This window comes from Pinus tabuliformis, chromosome X, assembly GCF_031772625.1.
Source record: "Pinus tabuliformis cultivar Carrire ecotype Pingquan chromosome X, CPIR1, whole genome shotgun sequence".
Lineage (NCBI taxonomy): Eukaryota > Viridiplantae > Streptophyta > Pinopsida > Pinales > Pinaceae > Pinus > Pinus tabuliformis.
The window spans coordinates 1448415500-1448434928 of NC_142308.1; the positions used below are offsets into that span (position 1 = coordinate 1448415500).

A 19429-nucleotide genomic window follows, 5' to 3' on the forward strand; every position below is an offset into this window, starting at 1 on the left:
CATTTATGATTTCATAGACATCTCTGTGGTGCTGATGGTGAAGAATCATCGTTCTCTACCGCGAAAACAGACAGAATCAGAATCTGTATTTTAGTTACCCTCATAGCAAATGATAGATGTAAATGAGAATATCATTTGGTTGACGTTATAAACGAAAGTTTATTGATTAACTGCATGAATATTGCTATCTGCCTTGGTAACTCATCGACCACGGGAGAAGAACATTGCGAAAACATAGAAGATAAATCAAGCATATGAAAAAGAGCATGGAAAATAAGGAAAATAACTTGCGATGCTCAGTTCTTTTTGGTCTGCAAATAATTTCCATCTCTCGATTAAAGCTTCTTGATGCAGACTCTCGGAGTGGCCTTGAACGTTACTATGATCGGCGGGGATGATTTCATTTCCAGGTAATAGGTAGAAACATTCTGGCCGTGACTGCTAATTCCAATGGTGTGTCAATTGCTAGTTTTATAAGTTATGTTCCATTCTCTCCTGTTAGCCGTGCTTCTGGGTTTTGGATATTAGTTTGCTTTTTTAATATTCCATTTATAAAAGTGTTACGAAATATTTTCAAAATTTACAATAAAATTAATATTTTATTATTCCATTGATAAAAGTGTTACAGAATATTTTCAAAATTTGTTACAAACTTTTCTAACAAGTTCTCTTTTCTTGCGGACGGTAAACGTGGTGCTCATGGGACGTGATGGTGTGGGGACCTGAATCGAAAGATTCAGGAATGGTGACGATCCCTATGCCATTTGATTTAATATATTAAAATAAAAAGGATAGACATCTGTTATTTAATTTAATTTATTAAATTGAAAGTTAAAGATGTGTGAAACTGACAACATTAGGGTTTGAGATTATAAATCTCAACCCTCCATCTTGAATGAAAAAGAATTCCTAAAGAAGAAGAATATCGTGTGAATGTATATTGGGTGGATGTGATTCAAAACCATTGACAAGAAGTTAAAAATATTTTTTATTCAATACAATCCAATACAAAATCGAATAACAAAAACCATGCTAACGGCATTCATGATATTCTCGCCTTCTGCAGCTATAGAAAATCTCTTTTATCGATTCCGGCCCTGCAAAAATTCCTATTCCTCAGGTATTATACACCTCATTTTACATACCTAACAGAAACCCTGTTGAATGTTGATATCTCTCTCAGCTCCATCTTCTAAATAATATTCCTGATCCACACTCGTAACTCATAGATCTGCAATACCAAAAAAGAAAGAAGTAGAAGCTCGCCTTTTAATTCAATGTGTTGGATATTTTAATTCGATGTAGCAGCCACAGGCGCCGGTTTAGCAATGAAGGTCGGCTCATGATCTCCGGCCATAATCACAATTACTCTCAAATCGTCCTCACAATCTGAAGTGTTTGACATGTCCTCAGTCATCCCATTCTTTGGACCATTGCCAAGCTCCAATCTGTTGTTTTCTTGTCCTCCTGTAGTGCGCTCCTTCAAGTAGGACCATGCGAGAACAATCAAAGCAAAGGCTATGAGACCGAGCATGACACCCATTCCAGCCAATAGATATGGAACTGGCGAATTCCCTGCTGATATTTGGTTCCTTCCTGTGCTAATATCATTTCTCATCGACATCCCCATTGCTCGCCCTACACAACCCTTCACACCCAAATGCCTATCACTCACAAACATGAAACTCTAACGGAGGGTAATATTTATATATAAATCTGCAGTACTCCAATACACAAAAAAAATCTATTATATACTGTAACGCTTATTATTCGCTGGAGACACGTAGGGTATGCAACTTTACACGTTGTCAACTTAATCAATGTTCTGTGTCGTGCTAATATTGATTACTTGCAATTCACTCGCTCGATTCTCCGCGTCTGCAACGAAGCCCGAAATTCCCGAAACAAAGTGAAGTCGTTGTCAATGACAACTTTATCAATGTGCCGTGCCGTGTCGTGCTAATATTATTCAGTGTGCCACTCTATTCTCCGCGTATCCAATAATTTGTCAGCCAAATGAATGTGAAGTCCCACAAAAGCATCGAGAAGAGTACGCTCGTCAACAAATGGACGTGACATGAGTATATGCCGTGTCCTGCTCGGCTACTCTACCAATTTATTTATTACTCGGGGAACAAAGGCAGGTACATGAGCATATGCCGTCTCGTGCTCGTACCCATCTTCTCAGCCATTCACTTGAAAAGCAGATACCATAAGACTTGAGTATATGCTGTATCGTGCTCATCTACTCAGCAATTCACTTAGACGGTTCTCCGCTTCTCACAGTACTTTATTCTGAACAAACACGGATAATCGCCGCTAGATATAGTGCAAGTAAAGTGCGATTTGTCGTGAATGAACGCTTTTTGATAAGTGTGGTGGACTCTGGAGAACATCACGGCTTTTCACATTTTCAAATGGACAGCTGGTTTACTTAGCGCCAAAGAAATGAATCGTGATATACATAATACATCCATCAAAGAGCAGTGACGTCCAAAATAATTTGTGAAGAAACTTCAGAGAAAATCCGACCTTTCCATAATCATCGGGGAGAAAAAAATAAAAATTGCTGAAAGCTGGCCAAACAAAGCAACCAAAAGTGAAAATAACTAAAAATGTTTACATATATGGGGCCCGGGCGAATCTCTTATCGCCCTCGGAAAGAATTTGAAAGCAGCCCAGCCGGTCTAAGTTAATTTGCAGATTAGGATTGACAGGACTACTTTGCCCGTGGTAAGTATCAAAAGCGTGGTTGCATATAACTCAGCTTAGTTTAGAGGTATAAAGCGTGCTAATTAACCATTTATAAATTTAATAGGTTCAGTCCTTTATGTGGATTATTGTTCGATTTGTTTGTCTTTTACTCGTCTCAGGCATAATTTTTATTTTATTTTATATTATATTATATTATAACTTTATCTTATTTTATATTATATTATATTAGAGTTTATCTTATTTTATATTATATTATATTAGAGTTTATTTGAGTGGTATTTTTATTTTTATTTTATTTTATATAGGCTTTATTTTAGTGGTATATCTATTATTTACCTTTCTTTTCATATAATTATTTTTATTTTTATTTTTATTTTTTAATGAATTTATTTGAGTGGTATATTATTCTAATTTGAGGTTATTTATGATATTAGATATCATTTTTTGGGATTCAACTTGGTTAGTCATAACTATAAAATAATTAAGAGAAATTAGTCACTTATGACTACCTTTGATGAAAATGATCATAGATGAAAGTTGAATCCCAAAACATGATATCTAATATAATGCAAATGTGAAACCCCTCAGTACTTAAAATTCAAAAGAGTGAAGGGAACTCTCCTAGAGTGGTTCATGAGGCACAATACTTGCTAAGGTTTTGCAAATGGGGTTGCAAGCTAAGTGGGCTTGATTGTGGGGAATGGGTAACCTCCCGCGAAATCCTAGTTATCGGACAAGCCCCAGAATTGATAATTGTGCTAAGTGAACTATTCAAAAATCATGAGAAATTAGTGACTACCTCTCATAAACATAGTCATACCTGAAAAATTGATATCTAGAATAATACACTCACCAAACCCCTCCTTAAAATTATTTATAATATTTAAAAAACTAATGTAGTTTTGTATTATTATTATAAGAAAACATTTTTTTTTTACAATTTATAAATCAATAATTATTAAATAAATAATAAAAATTTAAACTCCACAATATATTCCATAAATTTATTGAATTTGATAGATATAATTTTTTATGATAAATTTATAAATTCAAATTTTTATACAAAATTATAAATTATTTGTAATTTTTTTTGTTTTTTCCTTTATCTCAAAAATAAATTTTTATTTTTAATGAAGAAATTATTTGAGTAATATGTGAACACGTGATTCTCAAAAATAAATTTTTATTTTTAATGAAGGAATTATTTGACTAATATATGCAACACGTGATTCTCTCTTCTTTTTTTCTTGTCTGAAGCATACTTACTTTTATTTTTTAATGGGTTTATTTGAACGGTATATTATGCTAACTTGAGATTCAAGTGTTTTTTATTTATGTGGTTTAAAAATTAATAAAATTTCTTTATGATGTTAAAAAAATAATAAATTTATTTTTTTTAAAAGATAATTAATATTTTTTAAGTATAATATATTTTTGTATTAGTATTATAATAAAATAGGTTTTTTTTTAAATAAATTTTGAAATAAGATTTTTAAAATTGAAATTTAATAATCAATAATTATTAGGTGGATGGTAGGAATTTAATTTGTACAAAGTATTCTACAATATTTATTGGGCCTAAAGGTGTGGTAAATAAATAAAAATATAAATAAACTATAGGTATAGTAAATAGATAGACTATTTTTTATATTTACTCCAAAAGTATGGTAAATAAATAAAACTATTTTTTATATTTACTCCATAAACCTCTTTATATTTATCGGAAATTAAAAAATTAAAAATTAGGTGGAGCTTATGGGCCAAATGCCATGACACAAATAATTATTAACACCATGCGCCAAATACCATATTTATAAAAGAGGTATGGTAAATAAATAAATACAAAATAATTTTAAAGAGGTATGGTAAATAAATAAAAATATATCAAATAGGATTAGAAATCAACATATGATTATATACCAAGGCTATGGGTCAAATACCATGGCAAATAAACGACATATGATAAATAAGTAAAAATATAAAGGGATGGTAAATAGATAAAACCTCTTTTTATATTAACTCCATAAGCATCTTTATACTTACTAACACTCCAAAAAGAGGTTTTATTTAGGTGAAGCCTATGGATCAAATACCATGGGCCAAAAAATTATTAATACCATGCAAAAAGATATTATTAACCCTAATATTAATATTAAAAGATTACTATTATTATTAAATCTATATATTCATATTAATATATTATAATATTAATATTATTAAATTTAATAAATTTGGATTAATACGATATTAAATTTGTTATATTATAATATATATTAATATATCATGATATATATTAACTCTAGAACTATATGGGAGGGAAGAATAATGACATAGAGTGCTAGAGGTGGAGACATAGGGGATGTGACAAGGGAGAGATGGAGATAAACTAAAAGAGAGTGGAGAGGAGGAACGAAGAGAGAGAGGGGGAGATGAGTGAGAGAGGTAGAGGGAGACACAAAGATGGAAGGGGGAGATAGAGAAGGATAGAGGGAGTGAGATAGTGAGAGGATTAGAGGGAAGAGGGAGAGAGAGAGAGAGAAGAAGGTAGGAGAGAAAGAGAGAGTGAGGAAGGATGAGAGAGAGGACTTGTGAAAGAGGACGAGAGAGGGAGGGATAGAGAGTTTGAATTGGAGGGGGAGAGAGGGAGGGAAGAAGAAAGACATAGAGAGTGAGAAGTGGAGAGAGAGAGAATGAAAAGGGAGAGCTAGAGAGAGAGAGTGTATGGTTAGGGGTGAGATAAAGAGACAAAGAAGGAGAGATAGAGAGAAGGAGAGGGGGGAGGGATATAGTAACATAGTTGGAGAGAGAGAGAGAGAATGAGAGATGGGTGAAGAGAGAGGATTGAAGGGAAGAGAGAGAGAGAGTGATGGGGGAAGAGAGGCGGAGGTAGGAGAGAAAGGGAGAGAGAGGAAGAATAAGAGACAAGACTTGAGAGAGACGATGGGAGTGATGGGGAAGAAAGAGGATTGGAGGGTAGAGAGAGAGAGAGAGAGAGAGAGAGAGAGAGAGATTGGGGAAGAGAGAGGGAGGTAGGATAGGAAGGGAGAGAGAGGAATTGTGAGAGAGTAGACTTGAGAGAGACAAGGAGAGGGGGAGGGAATAAGAAATACGTAGAGAGCGAGAAGAGAAGAGAGAGAGGGAGTGACAAGGGAGAGGCATAGAGAGATTGTGTATGTTTTGGGGTGAGATAAAGAGACAAAGAATGAGAGATGGAGAGAATCGGGTAGAGAAAGAGAGAGGAGAGAGGGAGGGATATAATAATAGAGTTGGAGGGTGGAGAGAGAGAGAGAGAGGAGATAGGGAGGGATATAGTCATAGAGTTGGATGGTGGGGAGAGAGAGAGAGAGAAAGGAAAGAAGACAAAGAGGATATGAGAGGGTGGAGAGAGGGAGGGAAAGAGAGATGGAGTTGGAGGGTGAGAGAGAGGGAGGTGAGAAGAAATAAATAGAGAGATAAATGTGGACAGAGAGTGGAGGGAGGTAAGAAGAAATAAATAGAGAGATAAATGTGGAGAGAGAAAGAGAGAGATGGAGTGATAAGGAAGATAGAGAGAGAGCGATAGAGGAAAGCAAGGGGAAATAGAGATAGAAGCAAGCGAGAGGGAGAGAAGGGGAAGAGAGGGGGAGAGAGAGAAAGGGAGAGGAGGAGGGAGGGATATATAGATATATTAGAGAAAGAGAGTGTATGTTTTGGCGGTGATATAGAGAGACAAAGTGAGATAGAGATATAGATGGAAAAGTAAGAGAGAGAAGAAGAGAGAGATGGAGAGAGGGAGGAAGGGATAGAGAGATTGATATATATGGAGTGAGAGAGAGTGTGTGTTTTGGGGGTTGAAATAGAGAGAAATAGAAGGAGAGATTGAGGGATATATAGATATATCTTGACCTGATATTGGTCTAGGACAAACAGTTAAGGTATTACACACTCATGTGCATGGATGTGCCTATGTTATTTTATGCAACGGATTGATAAGATTGCGAAATACACAGACACTGAAGCAATTAGAGAAAACATAATAGGAAAACATGTAAACACAACAAGCTTAATAGGGAGTTCACCCAATACTCCTGGGCTACGTCTCTCAATCCAACCTTCAGTGGTGGCCTCTCTATTATGTTTTCAAAGCAGAGTTTTTACAACAGTGAGCTTAATTTGAGCCTCACACAATAGATATAAATCAGCAAGAATGTACTTGGATCCCCTAAGTCTCTAACGTACACAGACTCTACTTACTGAAACTCGACCTCTATTGGTCAAAGTAGTATGAGCCCAATCTGAGACTCATACATGGTAGGCATATAAAGAGGAGTTCGCTTGAACCTCCCAAGCCTTCTCTGGAGTACACAGACTCTCTAACTCTCTCTAGCTTTGTCTAGCTCGATGCTGTCTTTGCTTCTGTAGGTCAACTCGGCTTCTTCTCTCTAGTCTTATCTTTTTGTGTCTAACTTAATCTCCCTCTTTCTCTGTCAGTTCATGGCTTTAAAGCCAATATGATTTCTGACTGTTTGTTTCTGCTTACTGGCTTTCTGGTTTCCCTACCTTTGTCCATTTGAATCCCTCTGTTCTACATAATCATCATTGTATAACGCCTCACAGGGAGGTGGCCACCTATTTCATAATGAACTGACTGTCAGTTCTCTTGGATGTTCTCAAAATGACCGTTTATTCCGTTAACTCCAAGAATGCTCTTGAAACATGACTTCTTACCAACACATTGTCCACGTCGGACTTCAAATCTTATACAACTCTACCTGTTTACTTCATCAAATCTGGTCACCCATTGGAACGCATCTCCGTCATTGATCTGGAGCCTCCATATCCAATGGTCATCATCCATATCGGGTGGATAAGTAACATGACATTTACCCGTCATATGTGAGTGGTTTTCTCCCATCATAATAGCCTCTCATCACATGTTTACCTTGGTTATTTGGTTACATGGGTAGATGTGCGAGGAGGGAGTTACAGAGTGGTACCAGAGCATGTTTCACCCCTCAAAAAGAATGGGAAGTGTGTTTGTAATACATTCATGTAAGTTGCATATGTGTTCGTTATGGTGTTAATCATGGTTGTAGTGATTTTTCCACGTGAAGGTTGATGGTTTTGCTGTGGAATGTTTGATAATGAGTGTATGGTTGTATATGCATTTTTTATGCATGTTAGCATCTATAGGTTATTGTTCATGCACTGTTATGGTTATAATTATGCATATATAGTAGGTCAAACATGCATTATGAGGTCATTGTATGCATTTTAGGTGATCATGATGTTTTTGGTTGTTCTGATGTTGATGTGTTGGCTGAGATAGAGTAGAAGATGCATATCATTAGAATGAGGTTGCGACATTAAACCTTCAGTAAAAAGCAGATAGTTGTACATGTATTTTATGTTGGGCATGCATGTATGTAGGTTAATGATTGTTAGATGCATTATGGTTATGTGTATACTTTTCATTCTATTGATGTTACAGTTACATACATTATAGATGCTATTTTATTACTGTATACATATGCACATGTGTCAGATAATCATTAATGATAGTAACCTATGGTTGTATGAACTTCTATTGTTGTTTTGTGTTAGATAACTTGATGATTAGGTTATACGTTGTTGATGAGCATGATATATAACTTGTTGTTATATGCTGGTAACTTGATTATTAGGGTTATTACATTAAGCTCTTGATGTTATATGTATCATACTAAGTTGGATTAGTCTATGGAAATGGTTATGGTTATCACATTAAGGTATGAGTTAATATGATATGATATTATGTCATTCTAATCTAGAATGACTATGCATATTTGATTATTATATATGAATTCTAATCTTTTATGAGTTTATGATGTGAACATCTTAGCTAGTGACTATTATGAATATCATGACCTTATTTATATTGGATTTGATATATTTCGAAGTTTTATTGTGGTAATATATATTGATTGTGTAGACAAGATATCCTCTGATGACACACATTAAGGTATGAACTTGCTTATGGCGTCTATATTTTGTTTGAATGTTTGAAAACTTGAATGATATGTGTATGTGTCTATAATATTTCTTGCCAAAATGATCTTGTTTTAATAAGTTTGTACTAATACTTATGTGTTCAAACAACTGATATGTACTTGAGTGTAAGTCGGTGATAGTTGTAGGATTTTGTATTAAGAATGATGAATATGAGTTGATTGTTGAGTATGACATGATTGTTAGTCTTGGTAAAGGTTGATTTCAAATTGATAGGTATGATTGCATTGATATTTGGAACATGTGGTTAACACGTGTAAACAATTGCAACAAAAATTATTTGTATTAGCATGATAAGGTAACAATTGATGTGTTTATATAACTAACAACAGGGTGATGTGATGATACATAGTAAGACTCAGTTGCAACAAATTAAAACTTGTAAAAGAAAGGAACTTGGAAAGAATTCCATTGGCTATGTTTGGAAACCATAATTATAAATGAATGAGTTCTTTGCATACAGGATGTCTTCTTAACATTGAATTTGTCTGACATTATGAAGATATGTGGTATATTTGTAAATATGTATTTGACAGGTATAACGGTTGGTTCCAATTATGGATATATTTGTCAAAGGGTTGGAGTCCCTTGAGAGATGACATGGATGTGTTCAATTGCAAGAAAACTTCTTGACACAACAAGGTAAGGTAACCGGTGTATTGTTACATTTATTTATGCACTAGAAGTTGTGTGTTTATGGAAATATGATGCAGGGGATTGCATGGCAAAGAGACTACCATGAAATTATGAAGAAGGCTCAGTTTGGATCTACTTTGGAAGGATTGGGAACCATGGAGATTGAGTCATGGTTTCTATTGAGAGTCTTTTGATTTCTATTCTTTATGCTTTTATTGTGCTTGAATTCAGTTTTTGTTGCAACTTGTGCATGACCATACCACTTTGTTTGAGGTGTTGTATTGTTGTTGTTTTTCCATGGTTATATTCTTTTTTCCTTATGGGTCTTTCCTTTATTGTTTTTAGAGTATTGGGAATTGGTTGGGGAAGGAGGAAGTTAATAGAGCTCAAGAAGAGTTGTGTGGTCCCTGACGGGGAAGGTAAAACCTAGAGGAAGCTCAGTGCATGTATAAGGAAAGTTGAAGGAAAAAGTATGACAACCAGTTGGACTGGTTGGGTCCATTGGTGTAAATGGATGACAATGGGACAATCATTGGAAAGGTAATTAAGAAAGTTAAGGTGAATGGATTTAAGGCATCATATGCCTTGGCTATGTTCAAAACTTTTGTTGTTGATCTTATGCATGTGTTTCGCACATAAAGGGGGTCCTCTTAACCTTGAACTTATGATATCTAGTAATTATAATGTGATCATGATTATGTTGATGTCTATATATGTATACACGTATATATGTATGTATGTAAGTCATTGTCTAACTAGATCATTATTGTTTTATGTTGATGTTTATATGTATATATGATATGCATACATATGCATATCATTGTCTAACAGGATCGTGATTTTTTTATGCTAATGTTTATGTATATGTATGTATGTATCCATGTGTCTATGTTATTGTCTGATAGGGCTATCAGGGATCATTCTTGTAGAGGAATACTTTCTTATGCAGGTGAATGGCATGAAAAGGTTCATGGTCTTATGGGGAATCAAGTGGGAAGCGTAGTCATGAAAAATATATGAGGTGAGTATCATGTGGACATGAATTGATATTGTATGCTCGTATTATGACTATGTTTACATTATGGCAGGTAACGTTGAAGGATACATCAATGAAATGAAAGCAGTGTGCTTCGTGACATGCTAGGATAAGCATGGATGACAGAGAGACAATAGAAGCAAGGTTTATTGGTAGAGACAGTGTGGTTTTGGATGTGTGGTACTAGTACTGTGCATATATTGCATATGTTGTATGTGTTGCATCTGTGATGTTATGTGCACGTGGTGTTGTGTATATATAGTGTGTGTAAATGTTGCTTATGTAATGTTATGTACATGGTGGTATAAATAGTGTTGTGCGAATGTTGCATATGCATTGCTGGGTATAGATGGTTTTATGTACATGTTGGATATCTGGTGTTATGTACATATTGTACTATGCACATGATGGATATGCATTTTTGTGTGCATATGGTGTTGTGAGAATGTGGCGCCATGTACATGTTGTACATGAGGTGTTGTGTGCAGGTGGTGTTGTGCACATGTCATGCATATGGTGTTTTGTAAATGTGGTTTCATGTGCATGTGCATGTGGTGTTGTGTACATCTAGCATTGTGTACACATTGTATAGGTGGTGTGGTGTACATGTCGCATTGTGTACATGTTGTGCAGATGGTGTTGTGTACGTGCAGGGTTGTGTACACGTGGAGGCGGTGCTTGTACAGGTGGTACTGTGTAGATGTTATACATATGCTAATGTTGTACATGTTGTATTCTGTGCATGTCGTACGTGTTGTGTTGCGGGCGTGAGATACTATGTATGTGCATTGTGTAGTTGTCGTATTGTGACATATGTATTCATTGTGTTGTACTCTGTGTATGTATTTATGTTGTTTTGTACACTTAATGCAAGAGTATGTATTGTGTTGTGTTGTAGAATGGGTGTAGTCGTATGGGTGGTATGTCAGGTTTGCATGCATGTATTGCATGGTGTTGTATGTCATGTGTGGTTTTATGTGTGTGATGCACACTAATTGTATGTGCACATGGTTGAGGAGAAGGCACTATGTTTTTTTCGAGTGTGGCAATTGATCCCTCGTGTGTAAAGAAAGAACAACGGTAGAAGTAACTATCGGTGAAGGATAAGTATTAATGTTTTATTTCAATTTTATTATGCATGTTATTTATTATTCTAACTTATCATGATTACATGTGATTTATGATTATGTTTTATGAGGATTTCATGCGATTCAAGATCTTAATTTATGATGGTTGAGTTTGACCTCACCAGATGTGAAATGTTTATTCATGATGATTTGGTCAAGATTTAGTTTGACTTGTAGTGACAAGAAGCGAACATAATTGCAAGTGTACCTTGTAGATAGGCCACGAATGAGCAAAATGAATTGGAAAATGTAGTAATATGCTGGTAAAGTATTCAAGAGCAGGGCCATTATGGGACGCTGGTACCCAATAGTCTATTGATTTCGACTGGTATGATGGTTTTAAGGGATATGCCTTGGTTTTTGGACATTTTTATGTGAGGAAACCTTGTCAATGGATGGACTACCCGGGATGGGGGTGACATAGGAACTTCGAAGGTGTGTGAATACACATAAGGGGGTGACAAAATTTCTTGAGGGACTGTGTAGAAAAGAAGGGAAGGCCAAGGATATATAGTTTTTGGTCATTAGAATTACGAGATGGAATCAGATGCACATTGGGGGTTTGCTCTGGAAAAATGAGCTGGTAATTGTTTAGTGAGAGGACAAGTGGCACTGGATTGTAGTGTTAGACATTGGATTAAGATTTGACCTTGTAGTGGATTATGGACTTCCTAGGAAGGAGGTGAATCCTTGTATTAATTTAAGGGTGGAGGTGTGAGTCTCCGGATTCCTTTGTTGTGGATACATGCATCATATCCTTTTATTTGTTGGTTTAGAAAATGTGCATATGTGTACATGTGTGTGTTATTGTAAATACTATATCGAGAAGGATTTATAAAGCTCCATAGACAGTATGATTATTTGTTGGATGAAGCAAATGGATATGTGTGTATATGTGGTTATTATTGTAAATATATAACGAGTTGTGTAATAAAGCTCTAATAAACGATATGTTTGTCATGTTTTAGCAGTGGCCATTATAAATACTACAATGAGCTATGTTATAAAACTCCATGGGAATTATGTTTTGTTTTCAACAGTCTTGTTGGTTATAGGTGTCACTGAACAACGACGACAGTGTTCCCCAAGGGGGGGGGGTTCTGTAACAGCCTTTATTAAAAATTCATGTAAAAATATATATGAAATGTATCATGTATTCCAAGTTGAGTGGTGGAAAAACATCGTAGTGTGATCCGGATTTAAGCAGGAACGCAATATATTACAGAGATAACCATAAATACAGAGATGCGATAACCATAAAAACAGAGATGCAACGGAAATAATACTTCATTTCATTAATGGAGAATACTGAAATATGCTTACAAATAGAAATAATCCAGCTAGGGCGATGGTAGCTTATCTCTGAGAAGAGATGTGTCGGCTACATGCCTCTGAACTGTTTCGAACTCTGTTTACAATGAGGCTCGAAGGCCTATTTATTATTGAGAAACAATGGAAAACCCTTCACATTCCAAAACCTAACCCTAGAAGATGAAACGCCAAATTGTGGGCCCCGTTTTGGGGTGAGTTAGACAGCCAACTTCCCGCGGTTGCGAATTGGTCGTATTATCTCCGTTTGACATGCATGATAGACCGTTGGAAAGATCTCTCCGAGGACTACAACAAAAAAGAGGATTTTTAACTGAAATATGGCTGGCGGTGGATTTCCCAAAAAACATCGTTTAGGGCCTCAAAATGGCTCCAGAAGTTTAGGACCCGAAAAACTGCTAAAAATAGTAAACTGTGCTATAATTAAGGAAACTGAAAAGCTGAAAGAGACAGTTGTGGGGGTCCAAATGGGATAGGTGGGTGGCCACCAACATCCACCTGGATCATAGTGGGTGTTCATTTTGATTATTATGGCTCAGGAAATTGGCAAAGGCAATGGTAAAGGCTTTAGAAAGGCATGAGGCATTTATTCACATTTTATTTATGAAAATAACGGAAATTAGGAGAAGAGGGAGGTGAAAGGTCACAAGCTGCATGTGAGGAGGAAAATGAAGAAAAATAGTGGAAAATGAAGAAAATAGAGGCCTCATAAATAAAAAGGCTTATGAGGATCAATTGGCAAGCTTTTCTTCACCGGTTTTAGTGGAGCTTTCTCTATTCTCTCTCTCATACTCTTGGAAACTTACAGTTTTCTTGCAGCACTCTTTAAGAGTGTGGCATACTTGGAGTTTTCAGGCAAGAAGGAAAAATAAAAGTAGGAAAACAGAAGAGGATATTAGGATCACTAGTTACAACAGGTTTTGGTTGTAGGTACCAAGTTGCATGTATGGTTTCCTCACTAGTTTTGGCATGCATGGAATATGCATGTGGTTTATTGGTCATCATCTGTCATTGGCATGGAGGATTGCTTGGATTGACAATGGGTTTACCTAGCCTTCCCATTTCCTAGATAAACATGGTATTGTGGGTTCATTTCTTTGTTTTTCTGGTTGGTTCTCATGTTTCCTTTAGTTTGGGTTGAATTACTAGTTTTTTAAGCCTTCGGTGGACAAATGATTTGGATCCCTGTAACAACTTAGGTTGAGTTACTATTTCTGGAACCTTGGTTAGAAGAACGCTCTAGAGCCCTTGGTGGGTTCAATTATTAGTCCTGGAGCCTTGGTTGTACACACACTCTAGAGCCCTATATATGTTGTGGGTTGAGTTACTAGTCCTGGAAGCTTGGTTGGAAAAATGCTTTGGAGCCCTTCTTGGGTTGAGTTATTAGTCTTATTGTTAGCTACCTATACTACTAGTGTAACCCCTTATTTTTATTAGTACAACCTCCTTATTATATTGTTATGCCCATGTAGTCCCCATATTTTTATTATTCTGCCCCATAGAAGCCCACTATTATTATTATTGTGCCCTTACATTATTATTGTTATGTCGGCTCTGATTATATTATGACCCCTTAAACTCCTATATATAGAAAGGAGGTCTTGTCATTTGTATCATACAAGAATTGTTCATTGTGAAATGTAAAGGAGGTTTCCCCCTCGAAGAGGCTTATTTCTAAGGTGTTGATCTATCTTTTCTATCTTTTTGTGAGCTGGTTTCATAACATTTTGTATTAGAGATTTGGATTCTAGGGTTTCGCTGCTCCAAATAGGTTGTCATGGAATTTTCGCTATAATTATTTTCCTACGAATTTTCAGACGAATAAAAGAAAATCCATTTGAGAAGAAATCGTTTTGAACCTCAGGTCTGAATTCCAGATCTTGTCTCGCTTTATTTTTGGAGATATGACCCGAGGAAGTTAGGGTTTTTGCAAGCTCCAAAATTCCATATAAAATAGGTCATCATGGAATTTTCGATATAATTTTTTATCTATGGAGTTTTAGATTTTGAAATTAAAACCATTTGATCCAAAAACTTGTTGAAGCTCGGGACCGAATTTCAGATCTTGGTTTGCTATATATTCAGAGATACAATCCGAGATATTTAGGGTTTGTGAAGGATCCTGAATTACATCCCAAATAGGTGACCTTGGGAAAATCATCATAAATTTCTCTTTGAACATCAGATTGAAATTTCGTAAGAAATTACAGAAAGAGGATGGACTGTAGGTTTATGTGTATCGGTTTTAGGTCCTAAGGTTCAAATAGTGACATGTGGCTCTTCGTACAAGTTCGCTCCACTGAACTAGTCTATAATCAGGTCATCGTCGGAGATTTGACATAACTCTTCCTTGTACAATTGAATCTTGATCAGACTTGCGGGATTAAAAACAAGACTCAGAGGGATACTGCAAGACACAATTTCAGAACTTGGAGATATGAAATTGCAGAGTTACAATCATTTCAAGAAAGAGCTCCTAAAATCAAGAAAAGGAAATATGAGGAAGTTTGATGGAAAGGATCTGGTAAATGGGATACTACAGATGGAGCAATATTTTGATCTACATGAGGTGCAACTATTACAAAAGGTACGTATTGCATCTTCATATTTAGAACCAAATCAATTTTTATGGTATAAAGGGCTTTTTCTCTCATAAACCATTTGCTACGTGGTCAATTTTCCAGAGGAAGTGATAGCACATTATTAGGATACAAAGAGATACACTTTCTTTAACCAAATGATAAATCTCAAACAAAAGTGTTCAATGGTAGAGCACATTGAGGACTTTCAAAAATTGAATATAAGGGAAAATTATATTCCAGAGAAGCAGAGAATTGATGTCTCCATAGGGAATTTAAAGGATAACATTCAACACGAGGTTCATCTTTGGGAACCTGATTCATTGGAGAATGCATTTAGGTTGGAAAGAAAAGTGGAAAGCAAAATTATGGCAACAAGGAAGTCTACCCCTCACAACTATAAAGATGGAAGTGTTGTTTCTCTATCCTTCCACAACCTACAAGGTTGAAACGACATTAATTGGAAGAAAGCAAGAGAAAGAAGGCTTTGTTAATATTGTGATAACAAATACATTAAAGATCATAAGTGTACTGAGAAGAAATTATTTTACATTGATTGTGAAGAGGAGGAAGAAAGGGACCAAGAAATGTCAAAAGAAAAGGATCTACACCAAGAACAAACTCTAGAGAAAGAAGAAATGAATCCAACCATATCTTGTAAAGCGTTGATAAGAATTAACACTCCTCAAACTCTCAAGATAGAAGGACATATCCGGAAGAAAAATTTTCAAGAAGTGAAAGATCACATCGAGCATCATGAAATGAATCCAACCATATCTTGCAATGGATTGACAAAAATTATGATTCCTTAAACTCTCAAGATAGAAGGACATATCAAGAAGAAAAAGGTTCAAGAAGTGAAAGACCACATTGAGCATCAAGAACAAGCTGTCCAACTTTTAAAGGATAATGCCACTTTCGTGTAGAATCGAATGAAACAACAGGAAAATCAACATCGTAGTGAAATAAGTTTTGATGTAGGTGATTGGGTACTTTTACGGCTACATCGATATAAAAAAAATTTCCCTCAAGCAAGCTAGTTATGAGAAGGAAATGTTGGGAATAATACATGCACTAGAGACATGGCGACCTTACATAATGCGAAGGCACTTCAAGCTAAAACGGATCATGATAGCCTTAGATACCTTCTAGAAGAAAGATTATCTTCAGAAGAAGAGAAAAAAGGGGTCACAAATATGTTGGGTCATGACTTTGAAATCATCCACAAAAAATGGAAGAAAAATGCTATTGCATATGCACTCTCAAGAAAGGATGAGGATGTGGAAGCATTGTTTTGTGCTATTTCTATTATCCAACCAGATTGGATAAGTGAAGCAAGGGATGAATGGAAGAAGGATGAAGGAGTGTGGCCACACATTCAAAAGTTGTAGAAGATCCCAGTTCAAACAATATTGCCAAAACTTGACGAGGAAGGAAAAATCATATTGGAACCTAGAGTAGTCACAGAAACAAGAACCTGACAGCTACGAAATCGATCAATTTAGAGTATCTCATGAAGTGGAAGAACTTACCTACTGAAAATTCCACATGGGAGGACAATAATTTTATATAGAAGCATCAAGAACTACTCAAGCGTTGAGGACAACGATTTTTAAAGAGGAGGGGCATTTTAGGTCCCTATACTACTAGTGTAACCCCTTATTGTTATTAGTAGAACCCCCTTATTCTATTGTTCTACCCATGTAGTCCCCATATTGTTATTAGTGTGCCCCATATAAGCGCACTATTTTTATTATTGTGCCTTAAAATTATTACTGTTATGTCGGCTCTGATTATATTATGACCCCTTAGACTGCTATATGTAGAAAGGAGATATTGTCATTTGTATCATCCAAGAATTTTTCATTGTGTAATGTAAAGGAGGTTGCCCCCTTGAAGAGGCTTATTTCTAAGGCATTGATCTATCTTTTCTATCTTTTTGTGAGATGGTTTCATAACACCTAGAGCCTTGGTTGTATACACACTCTAGCACCTTGTATACATTATGGGTTGAGTTACTAGTCCTAGAAGCCTCAATTGGAACAAACGCTCTGGAGCCCTAGAAGGCTTGGGTAGAGACCAATATGGTGATGGTTGTGATGTTTGATCATGAGGTGGAATCAGTGTTTAATGGGTCGAGGTGGTTTTACCTTTGGAAGCCTTGGATTGTTTTGATTGATGTGTTTAATGAGATCCCACATTCATGCTTGGAATATGGCACAAGAGTAATTGGCTCAAGAGAGACTTGGCTCAACCAATGTACGATTGGGTGAAATGCAGTAGTCCCATACGAGGTTGGCTTTTGCATTATTAATATGAGGTTATTTCTCCTTGTTCTTTCATGACTATTATATTGGTTTATATGTGGATTATGTGATTGTTTTTTCCTTGGTATCTATGTTGTTATTATGCTAGTTATGCACATGTATTATTTGTGGCTTTCATCATGTTTTTACTTGTAAATGAATGGAAAATGTATCTATGTCATAATAGATAACAATGCAACTAAGTTGATAAGGAAACCATTCCTCATAGAGAATCCCAGATAAGAATAAGACCCCTATGCTTAAATCTTTTGTTTACACTTGTAGATTACATATTTGTGATATGCTTGATGAAATTCCTGTCATGGCTAGGGGTCCAATAGAACCCTAGTTTAAGTAATTGCATTTGTATCAACACTACCTTGTTATCTTTTAGTTCCGAAGGTGTCATTTAATTTTTGCCAATGACATGGGTTTTGGGCTTGAAAAAGTGACTCAAATCCAGGGGATGCTGACTCAACATTGAGGAAAGTAGTTGATGGATGCTGGCATGCCTTGCTATGGCAGCATCTAGAGCCCTCTAAATGCTCGCATGCCCATATCATGGGAAAGTTCAGGGGCTGACTGGTCGAAAAACTAAGTGGGACCCAAAGGCTGGTTGCCAGAATGGTTGGGATGGTTTCTGGGAGTCCTCATGCTGATGTGGAAGGTTTGTATGTTGTGTTTCCATTGATTTCACTTTGTTAAGGTCACATGGGAGGTTAAATCCCATCATAGTAGACTCTCATCACATGTTTACCTCGATTGTCCGGTTACTTGGGTAGATGTGGGAGGAGGGTGTTATAGGCTAGTAGGAGCTTCTTTGGATGACTAAGATTATCCAATGGAGCAAATTTCTCCTTGAGCTACTGAAATTTAACACTTAGAACATCAAATTCTTTGACCATGTTTGACCATGGTTAAATATGGTCAACCATGGTTGAATATGGGAGAAAATGGTTGAACATGGGTGAGTATAGGTGAAAATATTTGTAAATGATGGATAATATTTAACTATAGATGAACATGGTTGACCATGGTTATCCATGTTTAAACTTTGACTATGGTTGATTATAGTTGACCAAGGTTGACAAATGGTACATTAGGTATGATGTTAAGAGTTAAATATAAGCATGTTGAAAATAAGGCCTATAATTAACAATGGTTGAACATGATGTCGATGTTGAATATGGTTAACCAAACATTTGTTAATATTTATATTAATATGTTAATATATAGTATAGTAAGCCATAAGTCAACTTAGTAAATTGTGTAAAATCAGTAAATGTTGCTCAATATAATAAACCTATGTCGGCCTAGTAATCTTAGGTTAACCTATTAATCTTAAGTCAACCTAGTAAACTTAGGTTAACCTAGTATACCTAGGTCTACCTAGTAAACATAGGTCAACCTAGCAAACCTAGTTCATCATAGTAAACCTAGAAGAACCAAGTAAATCTACTAAACCAAATAAATATAGGTCACATAATAAACATAGGTCTATTTAGTAAGCACAATAAACCTAGTTCAACCTACTAAATATAAATCAACCTAGAAAACCTTGTAAACATAGGTCAAATTCTGATATTTATTGCTTCTTAAATTGCATTGTCGTATCTTGTTCATGACATTGTGAAGTCACTTTTTATTTGTTACCTTGAAATGTTATTTTCTATT

At 35.7% G+C, this 19429-nt stretch overlaps 1 protein-coding gene across 1 annotated transcript; it reads right to left on the reverse strand.

Annotated features, from left to right (window-relative positions):
* Positions 1 to 1291: 1291 nt before the first annotated feature.
* On the reverse strand, positions 1292 to 1630 carry LOC149145473 (protein GLUTAMINE DUMPER 4-like). Its single transcript, XM_089452466.1, has one exon. It carries the CDS (start codon positions 1628 to 1630, stop codon positions 1292 to 1294), a length of 339 nt encoding a protein of 112 aa, XP_089308592.1.
* Positions 1631 to 19429: the final 17799 nt, after the last annotated feature.